Source organism: Pteronotus mesoamericanus, unplaced genomic scaffold, assembly GCF_021234165.1.
Source record: "Pteronotus mesoamericanus isolate MK-2021 breed Mesoamerican mustached bat unplaced genomic scaffold, CSHL_Meso_final scaffold_1186, whole genome shotgun sequence".
Taxonomy (NCBI): Eukaryota; Metazoa; Chordata; class Mammalia; order Chiroptera; family Mormoopidae; genus Pteronotus; species Pteronotus mesoamericanus.
In genome coordinates this window covers 10,856,312-10,869,404 of record NW_026555302.1, presented here as the reverse complement: position 1 = coordinate 10,869,404, position 13,093 = coordinate 10,856,312, and the positions used below count along the sequence as shown (strand labels likewise).

The 13,093-nt window shown below is 56.0% G+C and overlaps 1 protein-coding gene across 1 annotated transcript; it reads right to left on the bottom strand.

The window, feature by feature from the left end:
- Window positions 1-3,127: 3,127 nt before the first annotated feature.
- On the bottom strand, window positions 3,128-12,843 carry SERPINC1 (serpin family C member 1). The gene is made up of 9 exons (XM_054587745.1): window positions 12,735-12,843; window positions 12,027-12,062; window positions 11,531-11,671; window positions 9,347-9,716; window positions 8,866-9,081; window positions 8,016-8,153; window positions 6,408-6,798; window positions 5,472-5,536; window positions 3,128-3,377 (listed from the first exon to the last, which is right to left on the bottom strand). The coding sequence occupies exons 1-9, from the start codon at window positions 12,785-12,787 to the stop codon at window positions 3,201-3,203; spliced, it is 1,587 nt and encodes a 528-aa protein (XP_054443720.1). The 5' UTR covers window positions 12,788-12,843; the 3' UTR covers window positions 3,128-3,200.
- Window positions 12,844-13,093: the final 250 nt, after the last annotated feature.

Below are 13,093 nucleotides of genomic sequence, written 5' to 3'. Positions count from 1 at the left end.
CAAAGATACCTGCCCAGGGCAACCTCGCACACGGTAATAGAAAGGGGAGAACTGTCCCATTTCCCTTAAAAAGCGAGAACCACTGTTCAAACTACCGGGCTACCAGGTGATTTCTAAGTCATGAAAGAAATTAGTGTTTAAGAGCAAGTTCAATATAGCAGTCTGTCTTCTGAGACCATTCTGGGCACCATAGAAATTCATTCATATAGTATTGCCTACAGATAACTGATCACTTACATTTCAAATAGGTGGCGTGTTTGAGCAGAAAAAGGAAAGATTGGGTGGTACAGAGGACTGAATTAGCATCAGGCTATGGAATTTCATTACAGTAACATTAATGTCTGGCTGTTCGCTCAGCACATAAATGCTGCAATGCCAGAGAATATGCCTCCTATGCCTTAGAAGACTACAAAGGCCCCCTGACACGGGGCAGGGTTGGAAAGCGGTCGCCTTTGGGGCTTGCCTGCCTCGGAGGGCTGCCCATCAGGAATGTCAGACTGAGGAACGTTGTGGGGCACTGTGAAACGTTGTTGGACTGTATGCAGGTCATACCGCACTGGATTCTAAGATTGGAGGGCAGGGGGAGAGTAGAGGAGGAGGATGGAGGAGTAGTGGTAGAAAAATAAATATATAAACCAGTACTATATTTTAAGCAAGGAATGAAACATTCCCTACAGGACTGTGAAGTTCGGTCAGGTTCCTCCGCCCTCCCGGGTCGGCTGGCTGATGCCTCCGAAACCTCTAAGAAACCCTTCCCGAAGCAGCTAACCGTCTGCTGGTCTGACTGCCAGTGCCCCGCCCTGCCCCACCCCCCTCCTCTCAACGAACGGAAAGCCGTCCCAAGCTGTAGGCAAAAGCTGTGTGTCCCGTCCCTGCCCATGACCTTCCCACGGGCTGAACCCGAGGCATTCTTTCGTGATCTCACAGCAGACCTTAAAGAGACCCGCCGGTTCAGTCAGGAACCAACGGCTTCTCTAAGGGATCCGAGGATCAGGACTCAGTTTGGGGCCTGTCGGCAGGCGTGAGGAAGGGGAGAGCACGCTGGAAGAGCACTTGGATTTCCTGGCTCCTCCTGTTTCAGGGTGGGACCCCCCCCCTCCCCGGACCCGGTGCTCTGCCTCGGAGGAGAGAAGGCGGAGGGCTCAGACGAAAGAGTCCTGTAGCCGAGCCTCGGTTTTCCTCAGGTGGACGTGGTCGGAAAGGTATCTGTCAGCTGTTCTCTATGGTGCTTACAGGGTGGGTGGCACCTGTCCTCACCCGCTGTCCCTGGCACTGTGCCTTCCCCCTGGTCACTGTGAAAAACAGATCACACTGGACTCAGAGGCCAGAATCCAGGACAACTCCCCCTTTACCTTGAGCCCATCCCTTCTTCGTAACAGCTAACAATGTAGCGTTTACTTCTCTTTGGAAAACTCCCGGGGTTGCCCCCCGAGAAACAGTAACGCAATGAAAGGAAAACAGTGAGTGGTAGCTGCCAGGTCACGAGAGCCCAGGGAGATGCACCTCCCGAGCTGAGAGCAAGACCCAGCCGTGCCCCCGCCCGGGCTTGTAAAGGCTACCGCGGTACTTGTAAGCAGCAGCTAACCGAACGTTTTTTTCACAACTTGTTTATCAAGGATTCATATTAAAACAGACAATCAATTTCTAAAATGTTGTTATCCCTGAAAGGGAATGAGATAGTTTTTAACTCTAAGAACCTACTAGTCTGTTTTTTCCCTTTGAAAAAACTTACCCTTAGGGTTCGTGTCTTTCATCTACAGCGATTCCTCCAAGTCGCCTCGAGACGCCTGAGAAAAGGCGGCGTAGCCAGGCGAGTGCTCGAGCCCCGCAAGGGTGCGGGCGGCGTCTGTGCATCTTACTTCCTTAGAGGATAATCTGTTTTTATTATGACCTTAATTATAAATACCTATATATAGGAATAGGATTTTCTCTCACCCCACCCTCTTTTAATCATTATCACTTAAGTGTAAACCACACCTCCCCCCACACCCTTTTACTGAAGAAATGCACTTTAATTCCTAAGGAGAGTGGCTGTCCCTAGCCCTGAAGCCAGATTACTTCAGGAGGAGAGTTGAGGAGGGAGGACCCCTGCCAGACTCTGTGAAATTAACCAAATTCCTTAATGTAAACATACAAACAATATCATCCACTTTAAGCTGCCCCCACCCCCTGCCAAAGGGAAAAAGAAACAACCAAAATGAAAAAGTTCACAATGCCTACTCTGATTTTAGAAGTTTCACTGGGGAAAATACCCAGTGTTAAGTCATTTTCTCAGCTACCAAACTGTCAGAAACTTCTGGGTTGTTTTGTGGGAGGCTGATTTCTTTTATTAGGAAGCCAGGTGGGAACGAAGGCTATAAGCCTGAGCCTGACTGGCCTCCTGTCTAAGCATCAGATTTGGTCTCGCCCTTGGTTTGACAGGTGTCCTCAGTCTCTCCTCCTGCAGAGTCTGTCCTTCCCCTGATGACAAGCCAATGTTCTTGGTGGGGTTGCATGTCTCCCGGAGCCCCAGGAGCCCGTCGTGTCTGGGGATGGGGGGCAGGGGGGCGGGCAGCGACCGGGGTTGGGGGAGGGAGATTCAGAGAAAAGAGTGAAGATATGGGTTTATATAAACATATTTAAAGCAGCTTAGCAAAAGCTTTCTCGTTGAACAGCTTTAAGAACAATGTGAATGAAATCTTAGCAACTTGGTTAGTAATCTGAAAAGTCTATTAATGTATACTTGAAATTCTGTTTGTATAAAAAACACATTTTCCTCTTTATTTTAACACTGTGTAAAAGAACATTATGCATGTGAGTGGTTTGAGAATTAAACGGTTTAATACTCAGATCTGAGTCTCTGACTTTTCTGTACATAGAGGTTAACACGTTTTCAATTTTGGGGTCTTTTTAGTTAGGTGGGAAGGCCGAGAGTCCAAACCCCCTGCCCCCTGCAATGCCTGCCGTCTGTCAGGGAAGGCACTGAGACAGCCACCCGCCCCCGCACCCGCCGCTGTCCTGGCCCCCTGCTGTTCCCTGGTAGAGAGAATGAAAAGCATCATTCTACCAAACGCCCAGCAGCACGTCTGTCAGTTTCTCCTTTCCTCCTCTTCATTTCAGGCGGCAATGTCCATTCATACTTGGCAGATGGGAGCAATCGTATTTATTTGTACCTCTGTTCACAAACCAAAACAGGAAGAGGTGCAAAGACTAAGAACACATTAGTCAACACAAGGGTTGGCTACTCTGCCCATGAAGATAATGGTGTTCAGAGCAGCTTCTCTTATAAGAACCAGGAAGGGCCTGTTGGCCTTGAAGATCATCCTGTTGGCACCCAGCGAACGGCCAGCAATCAAGGCGACGGTACTAGCTGCTGCTTCACTGCCTTCCTCGTTTACCTGTGGGCCAGAGAGGAAACAGACTCTTGCATTAGCCACTCTGCAGTCCCTCAGACACCGGGACATCACGCACAGACACAGCCAGCCCTCCACGTGCTGGCTGTTGCCCGGGCCAGGCCGGGTTCCCTGCGGGACCCTACTATTCCTCATTCTTCCATCCAGTGGGTGCTGATGTACGCCCTTGTATGCACCCGCGCCTGTGGCTGGATCCATTTAGGCAACCACGGAAGTAGAAATCTCGAGGTAGACAGCGCCCCCTTTTGGCTGGCACCATGATACACGGGATGACGAGGGTTATTCTGTACTCGATGCTGAGAGATTCTGACCCAAGGTCGGAGCTCTGCGGTTGAGACGGCCTCACTGTTGGAGCATCAGGGTCCCGGGTGTGACTACCCCAAGCAGCCCCTCGGGACCTAGGGCTCAGGAGAAGAGGGCGCTCTGGTTGGGTGAGAGGAGCATTCCTTGGCGGGATAGACCGAGAGGGTGGCATCGCAGTGTGCTGATAAGCAGAACCATCCCCCGCCTAGATGGAGACGCCTTTGGACAGCTGGTCGTGGGGACCCAGAATATCACTGCACCTCTGTCCTGGCCTCCCCATGCAAGCTCGTCAGACCCCTCAGCTTCGTGGAGCTCGCTGTGGGTGGTCTCCCCATGCCTCTCGCGCTTATCCCCGCCTGACCCACCCCCGTCTCCCCATGCTATCTATTCCGGGATCATCCTGGGACCACATTTACAAGCAGATTTCCCATTTCTTCCGCCTCATCAAACCCAGTGAGCGTTCCCTTCAGCTCCACGTAAGCAAACCAGTCCAGTGGCTACACTCCAACGAGCCATCTCTCTGAACCGCCCTGCCCCTGAAATCACACACCGCCCTTCTCTCGGACGCTAGCCTTCCGTTTCTCCGCGCGCTCCCCTTTTCTCACTCTCATCGCAGTTAAGCCAGTTTCCGCCTGCCCGTTGGTTCCTCCCCTCTCCTAACCGCACGTTTCCCACTGAGCGGGGGCGCTGCAACCTCGCTCTTCGGCCATGGCCTTCTTGCTTTCCGATTGCCTTGATCCTACGACCTTTTCTAACATTGGCCTGTCTTGTTCCCCTCACAGCCTGCTTCCCCAAAGAACAGTATACATAAGTGGTTTCCAAACCTGGCTGTGCATCAAAAATCCCCTGAGGAGCTTTGAAAATTGACATTCTTGGGCCCCATCCTGGACTCGCCAAGAGTCCAGCCTCCCGACAACGGAGGCCACTGGTGGTCCCCGGTTCAGTATGCGTTTGAGAACCAGAAGTGTACAAGCTTCCCACAGCTGCGACTCTAGCAGAGGGTCCCGTGGGCGCCTTAGCTGGGGCAACGCCGGGGCAAGCAATGAACACTGAACTGCTTTCCTCACCGTAGACCCCCAGGCTTCCCCCTGCTAGTGTGCGTTCATGCTCGCCAAGAGTCCCAGGGAGAGGGAATACATTGCTTCACCCGCCAGCTTTCCGTTACCTGCACGTAGCCCAGAGCGCTGGCTCTCGGGATTGCACTTCAGAAAGCTGTCCGCACTCCCAGCGCCCGGCCCCCCTTCCCTGTGCTCCTGTTGCCTGTCATTAGGCTGCATCCCTGTTATCCTGTCCAAATGCCTCGGGGAAAAGGAACCCGGGGTCACGCTGCAGTCCTATAAGCTGCTTTCCATTTTCCTGAAACTGCTCCCTGGGTTCCCATGAGCTCACGCTGTCCTGACCCCTCTCGAAATCCCTTCTCGGGGGCCCTTGCTGGCTCCCTTCCCTGTGTCACTTTGGCCTTCACGTTTGTGTCCCTGCTTGACCTGCCTCAGGAGAGGTCGTGGGAGGGCGGGTGGAACACTTAGACCCCAGGGCTCTGGGGCTGGGCTCTACGGCAGCAGCCTTCCCAGGGAGGGGCTACGGTGTTGGGGTTTGAGGGGCACCAGCAACGTGGCTCTTCCACAGTCGTCTCCTGCCGTACACGCCTCTGCTCTCTCTCCTGTGACAGCCGGGGAGCAAGAACCCCGACGTTCCAAACCACACGAGACACTGATGCACGAGCCATAAAGCGACATGGGATGAAAAAGCAGAGAGCGCCCAAGGAGGTGTACTCACCTCAAGGAATGCCTTATGGAACGCATCCGAGACGTAGAGGTCGTCCCGGCCTCCGGCCACAATGCCTACAAGGGAGACGACGCGGGAGAAGGTCGGTTTCAGCCAGCAGCAAGGAGTTCAGTTTGAGCAAAGAGGTCCTTTGGGGCTTTTTTGAAAAATAGGAAGCGGCCCTGGAGGCTCACCTAATGACACCCTCAAAATACATGCACATTAACAGCAATAAAGGGCGCTGGGCTCCTTCAGCCTCGCTCCTGTGGGTTTGGTCTCACGCTTCAGCTTTGGGTGGGGTAGGGGGGCAGGGGACTCTTCTTAATGAAAAATTCCCTCCAGCTGGTAGGAATGTCTTTCTTTCCAGTCTGGCAACATTTTAAAGAGAGGGATTGGTTTCAGATCTAGTTTAAAGACATCCCATCCCATTAAAGGGAAACCCAGTTCCCTAACACTGTAAACTAATGTTTGAAAAAAGATATTCTCATGCACATTTTTAAAGGATGGTCCATTCGAAGAACCAAATCGACTGAACATCATGACTGAAACATCCCAACTGGGAAATGTTTGGCTGTGTCTGTCCAAGTGGAAAACACGTGGGTCCTGGGGACTCTCGGGTGAGGGGCTGCCCAGTGTCAGCCCTGCCTCTTTGTGGAACCCAGATGTCCCCAGCTCTTCCTCACACCTGCCTCTCTGCTGTGCATTCTGGTGCCTTTTCAACTTCTTCTCTACCTGGTCTCATCTCCTCTCTCAGGGACAGACTCAAAGGCCTCCCTGCCAGCTGGGCCCGTGGTCCTGGGGGCGCCCACTCCCCCTTTGCCAGAAGCGAAACCTGAGCAAGCAGGAGAGCTGGAGGGGAAGCCAGCTGGGGCAGCTCCCGGCTCTTCGCCACCTTCTGTCAGGCTGCCTTGGGGGCAGAGAAGGGAGGAAAGGCCTTTCTCCACTCACCCGGGAGCTTGGACTTGTCTGGGCTGAACAGGTCCACAAGGCCCATGTCTTGCAGCCACTCCTTCACGCTGAAGCTGTCCTCGATGCGGAAGCGGGGCATGTGGACCGTCACCATCACCTCAGACAGCCCGTCCAGCCACTCCTGCAGCACCTCCAAGGTCAGCTCCTGCTCCACCTTCACCAGGCTCTTCTCAGGCCTGGGCAGGATGAGCACCATGGTGATGTCGTCACCCTTGAAGGGCAGCTCGAGCACCTGGGTGCCCTCCGCCACTCGCCGATGGCGGAACTTGCCTTCCTGGTACATCATGGACGCCGAGCACGACTCCCCGTTGGCCTTGTAGAAAGATTCCTTCCTTGTGTTCTCAGGGCTGAACTTGGACTTCCACAGGCCCTGGAAGAAGACGTCAGTGGGAGAATCACAAAGCAAGAAGACCGTCCTGCCCTGGGCATGTTCACGTTATTCTAGTACATTAACATGTCCGTAGCTTATCAGGAAAACCGGCCGGAGGGGTCTGCGTGAAAAGATGAACAGAGTGATGGGCTCAGGAGGGTTTTCTTTCTGTGAACTTCTCTGTATTTCCCAGAATTTTAGCAGCGACTGTCTATTTGCTTTTATAACAAGAAAAATAGTAACTACAACCAAATCTACTGGCCCTCTTCAGAAGTCTCTTCTTCAGTTTAAATCTAATTGCCTTTTGCTTCCTGTCTCCCCCCAGCCTCTTTCTCAAAGGCCACCCTCCAAACTGCTGGGCTCTGCCCGGATGAAGACGGGCACACACACGGAGCAACGCCAGGGGCTGGGCCGGGAGCCCTGCCCGGCACAGGGGGAGTCCCGGCCATGTCCCTATTCAAAGGGAGGGCATCCAAGGCGCTCCTTTGGAATTTCTGAGTTGTACCACTCCTCTCCATCCTCTGGCTCTTCGATTCGGGGACGAGTCATGTAACTCCTTGCGTGACCGGTCTTCATCTGCAGCCTTAGGAGCTACTGCTCGCTCCTATGCACCAGGCTCTGCTCCCAGCCTTCTACGTGCACTAACTGAGTCCCCTCAGTAACCCTGCGTGGTGGGCGTGTCACCGCCACCGTCTTACAGATGCCGAAATCCGGGCAGCAGAGGGGCTCGCAGCTGGCCAAGCTCACGCCGTCAGAAACGCGAGAGTCTGGATTTCAGCGAAGGAACCTGTCTCAGTGGCCCAAGGCCCCGTTTGTGATGGTAGGAGGAACAGGAGGGCTAATAAATGGCAAAGTGTTCTGCGAACGGTCAGGGGCAACGCAAGCTGTGGAAATGTGACCCAAGTCACTCTCGGAGAGACAGAGCCCCAGGCAGCAGAGTGGTTGCCGGTAGCAGTGAAGGGCTGCGCCCCTGGGCCCCACCCTGGGGGCGGGGCGCTGGGCCGAGGGAGCACGGCCCAGGATGGGTGGGCACCTGTGCCTGCCTTCCGCGGGTGACCCTCCTGGGTCAGTGGCCTGTTTCTTCCCACTACCCTCCCCCTCCCCCTCCTCCCTACATGTGATCAGCCCGGAAGGGTCCTTCGGACTCTCGGCTCTCGGAGAGGTAAGGCCAGCTGCAGGTCACATCACAAGGCCTCTGCGAAGGTTGAGGCCAATACCTTGAAGTAAATGGTGTTGACCAGCACCAGAACCGTGAACTCGTCAATAGCATCCGGGGGAATGACGTCAGTGATGCGCCCCTCGGTCTTGTTGGCCACCCACTGGTTGATGGTCGCGCTGGACGCCTCTGCGTTTCCCTAAGGAGAACGGGAACAAACCTGCCCACCTGTGCTGGCCGGATGCTGTCCCCGTTTCCCGACAGGGGTTCAGTCCCCCTGGCCTCCCTCCGCCCTTCCCACCACGTGGCCAGGCCGTCACCCTCCCCCGGAGTGGGGAGGCCTCGCGTGTCCAGTACAGTGCCGGGAGCTCACGTGAGTTCAGGGTCCCCCCATGTGCTGGGGGAAGCTAATCGGTGAGGGGGGGGCAGGGGACAGGAGGGATGTTCGTGTGGTCAGAAAAGCCTAGGAAATGGTGCTTGAATTAAAGTCGGTTAGACATCGTGATTGCGGGATTCTCAGACACTTGATAGCTTCCGGGGCTTCCTGAGCCTGCAAGGGGAGTATGTAACACACACCGTACGCCAACTTTACTTAACCATGGTAACTTTAAAACACTTAAGGTATCTTGTAGGGCTGGCATCTCCCACGTAGCTTTTGGTATATGTGTGAACTTGGTAGGTGAAGTGAAGGGTTTATTATGTCTACCACTTTCTCAGGGCATGGCTACAATCCGTAGATACAACTGACTTCTGAGGTTTCGAGGCCGTGTCAGTGTTCTGGGCGTTCTGGCTCACAGCCCCTCTACCAGCCTTCAACTAGCACAGCTCCATTCGTTTGGCTCCCGCTTCGCCTCCTCCGCCTCTGAGTGGGAAGGAGGAGCTCCGAGGTCGGGGTGGCATGTGTGACCCACCTTGAAGTCCAGGGGCTGGAGCTTGGCTCCATACACCACCTCGCTGATGTCCTGGTAGGTCTCATTGAAATTAAGGGACTTGTCTCCAAAGAGGCGGTTGGCTGATACCAACTGGGAGGATTTGTTGGCTTTTCGATAGAGCCGGCAGTTCAGTTTGGCAAAGAAAAAGTGGATCTGGTCAGATGTCTTCTCGGAGATGGTATCAAACTTAAAAACCTGTAGAAGCCAAAAGAAAAGGGCGGTGGGTCTGCTGGGGCAGCCTGGGACCATGGGCCAGGAGCGCAGGGGCATCGGCCTTGACCGCGAGCCGCCTCAGCTGGGAGCGCCTCCGAGTTGTGTGCTCGGAGGAAAGGAGAATCAAGGGTAGGAAGGATAAAAGGGAAAAGAAACAGAGAGGCGGGACAGTGGAGAGCTCCTGGCGTCTCCAGCCGGCTCTAGAGCAAGGCCCGGCCGAGGGCGGGCAGGAGGCTGCGGGCTGTACCTCCATCAGCTGCTTGAGGGTGTTGTTGCAGGCCCCCAGCTTGGTCATAGCGAAAGCTGTGGAGATACTCAGGGGCGATAGGAAAATGTTGTCATTGTCATTCTTGGAGTCTGCCAGGTGCTGGTAGAAGGTGGTGGCAAAGCGGGAATTGGCCTTGGACAGTTCCCAGACCCGCCGGTTGGTGGCCTCGGGGATCTTCTGGTCTGAGCCTGCATCCTCCGACACCTTCTTCTCTGGGGAACGGTATATGCACATGGGGTTCACAGGGATGTCCCGAGGCTTGGCTGTGCAGATGTCCTCTACAGGGCTCCCATGACAGGTCCCACAGCCCCAGAGGCCAAGGAGCAGCAAGGAGAGGAGACAGACCCTCCTGGGGGACAGAAAGCTGAGTTAAGCTGGGCTGGGAGACCCCCGTGCCCGCGGTCTGTCACAGGGCTGCCCCGGCGAAGCACAGACAGTACAGCCTGCCCGTGCGGCCTCGGACTTCGCAAAGCACAGGGGCGCGGGACGAGTCCAGTCCTGGACTCCTCGCAGGTGGATAGATAGTTCATGCTGAAACTGGAATCAACTCTTGAAGCAGCTGGTGGTTATTAGAAGTACTGCGCGCCTGAGGCCCCATGCGGGGAGACACAAAGAGCGCAGAGCTCCCAGTGGGTGAGATGGGGCGGGCGCCTGTGGAATGCGGGCGGACAGGGAGCTGCGGGCCCGGGGGAGAGTGGGGGCGGCAGCGGGGCCGCGTGCGGAGCCGTGCGGGGGAGGCCTCGGGAGTGGACAGAATTTAACCTGGGCGGTCAAGGCCTGGAAGCGTTCCCGTGGACACGGCGGAGAGATTTCAGCAACACAAGAGGGGTAAGAAGGGACGAGTGGCCAGGGGCGCTGGCCGGGCCCTGAACCCCCGCATCGGCAGCGCCAGCCCGGCGGGGCGCTCCAGCCTCGCGTTTGCGGGACGCCCCGCCCAGACGCCCTGCGCTTGCCTTAGTGAAGCATGACCGAGCTGAACTCATTCCCGCCCCACACACGTGCCGCTCATTCCACCACCTCCGGCTCAGCAGAGGGGACCCTCAGCCCCCTGGGGTCCAATCCAGAGACCTGGGAGTCACCCTGATTCCCGTCCCCCACTGCCCTGCCCCGTTTATTCAGACGGAGATTTGATTCTTTTCCTTGCTCCCTCCCTGCCTTCGTTCAGGCCTCATCCTTTCCTGTTGCCGGGAAATCTTAACAGCTTCCAACATGGGTTCACTAAAGGTAAATGAAACGAATCTCACTTTTTAAAACAATGAGCCCATGAGCTTGGCTGATTAGAATTGGGACACCCATGCAGCAAACCAAGAGATAAACTCTCCCCTGGGGTTTTGTGGCTGGGGGGGTGGGGGAGGGCCAGGGCCTCCCCCGGCTGGTTTGGGTCCCTGGGTCCAGGGCGGGGAGCGTGTATGTGGGCACCAGCCTTCTCAGCCTTCCCCTGGCAGGGAAAGACGGGTGCGCAGGGCAGACAGGCTTTGCTGGGGAGTCCGCTGGGCGCGTGCGAGGCTGCCGCTGCCGGCAGCTGCGGGCAGCTCAGGGGCACTTGCTCAGGGTGGCGTCTGAGGCCAGCGCGACAGCCGAGCGGAGAACAGAAGCCCAGAGCGGGAGAGCCGTGGAGGCGCTGAAGGAGGGCGGGGGGCGGGGGAGGACGCGCAGAGGGGATCTTGCCCTTCATCTCCCCATCTGTTGCCTCTGTTTCCCACTTTGTCCCTCAGCCGCATTTGGAAATGCAACTGGGGGCTGGGTGGCCCCGGAAGCTCCATTAAACACGAAGAAAAACGAAGGCGGTCCAGCCACAGCCTCCCGTCTAGCTCCCTGCGGCAACCAGACCAAGGAGGGAACATGTGGTGTCGAGGACTGGGAACAGGGCTGCGGGCCTTTGGTCAAAGGTCACCGAGACCTTGGAGGGGGGCAGCCACACGGGAGGAGCGAAAAGGGAGCCAGGAGGTCCTCGCAGATGAAATTTGCATCATTTCGGAGGCACGGCCGGCCGGGGCTGCCCCTCGGAGGGTCTCCCGGACCGCTTGCTGGGAGGCCCCCAAGGTTTGGTGGTCACCCCCAGGAGAGGGCCCAGGCTCCTCGAAGGTGTGGAGGTCCCCTCGTGGCTCCTGCGAGGTCGGAAGACCCAGGGAGGGCACGCAAAGGGCACGCTCGCCCCCTTACCTCTTCCCAGCAGCTCCAGGTCCTGTCCCTCCGGAAAACATGGTGGCTACTCTTCCCCGGGGCCGGGCAGGTGGCGGTCGTGTGATCCGCGGCAAATCCTCTGAAAACTGGCTCCTTCCTCTACATCCGAGCTTCCAGAGGCTGGGGTGGGGGAGGGGCAGGGGAGGAGGGGAGGACGGAGGTCGAAGGCTGATGACCAGCAGCCAGGGTTAAGCAAAGCGTGGGGCCCAGCGTTGTTTAATTAGTGGAGAAGTTTTAAAGTTCAGGCGGGTCCAGGGAAAGCAAAGCCAGCCTTTCTCCTCCATCCTCCCTCACTCTCTTCTTCGTCATAACCAAACAGGCAAAAGAACATTCACAGATGCAACTCTGGGCAGAAAATGCTTGGCTGAGGACAAGTTTGCAGGATTCTTTTTTTTCTCCAGTGAACCAAACCAGGAGATAGAAAATAGGTAAATATAACTAGATGAGCTGAGCATCCAGAAATTCTAGCCTTTACCTGCTCAGCGTGATGCTCTCTCTTTCACAGGCTTCCCTAGAGAAAGGGAGAGAAAGGGAGAGTCCATTGCATATAATCAGAGTGGGGAGAAAAGGAACATTCTGGAACAAGGTGCTACCTTCAGGCTCCTAAACCGACACATCCATGACCCAGACCAGGAGACACGGTGGTCACACCTGTATCCACAGATGAAATCACGGGAGGGGACCAGAGCAGGGGCCTCGGGGGCATGCGGACAATGCGTCTGAGGTGGCTGCGCTGGTTGGGAGGAACCGCGTACAATTCCTCCGGGGGCTCAGGAGACAGAGTGCGGGGCAGCTAAAAGCCCAACTGCCGAAATGCTTTAAAAGCAAACAAACCAAATCACGGTTGGTGTGTGCTGTAATTTTTTACTCATTATAGTTGTTGGGGAGACTAAATAAACTCAAACCAATGGAGGTGAAGGGCCCGTTTCTATTCTTCTCTTCCTGAATAGCCCGAAACCGCACCGCAGGACAGCTGCGACGGCGTCCGTAGCTGGGCGAGACCCGCAGCGCCCTCTGTGTGACTGGAGCTCCTTGCCCTTGGTCCAGCCACAGGAGTTCTAGAGAGTTCCCTAATCATTAGACGGGAGACCTCTGTCGGGACTGAAGCCGCACCCGCGCCCTGGGCTGCGTTAGACCCCGGACCCCTTGAGGTCTCCGTCCCGTGTGCAGAGCGAACACTTACCAGGTACTGCGCCGAGGGCTCGGGCTGCTCAGAGGCTCCTCGTCACTGCACATCAAAGACAGTCGAAAAGTCTCCTGTTCAGCCTCTGACGTCCAGCAAACGCGGGAGTGCACCCGTGCCCCCGGGGACTGGGCCTGGGGACTCCGGTCAGGGAGGACAAGCAGCCCTCACAGAGCAAAGCAGTACACACAAAACAAACACACGACACGTCAGGTAAGAATGAAGGCCACGGAGAAAAACACAACAGGACCAGGGGACAGAAGGTGATGAGAGCAGGGGGTGGTTGCCACCTAAGAAAGGGTGGCAGCCAAGGTCTCCCTAGAGGGGGCGTGGTGCTGTACAGGCCTGAGAGCTGAAAC

What these genes read in the sequence shown, in the direction of transcription:
- SERPINC1 (XM_054587745.1), bottom strand. Translation starts at nt 12,787, where the DNA reads ATGTGCAGTGACGAGGAGCCTCTGAGCAGCCCGAGCCCTCGGCGCAGT. An exon ending in AGCCCTCGGCGCAGTACCTG is followed by an intron (nt 12,063 to 12,734) that starts GTAAGTGTTCGC and finishes CCCTTTCTCTAG; the next exon opens with GGAAGCCTGTGAAAGAGAGA. An exon ending in CCCTCAAGCAGCTGATGGAG is followed by an intron (nt 9,082 to 9,346) that starts GTACAGCCCGCA and finishes TGGCTTCTACAG; the next exon opens with GTTTTTAAGTTTGATACCAT.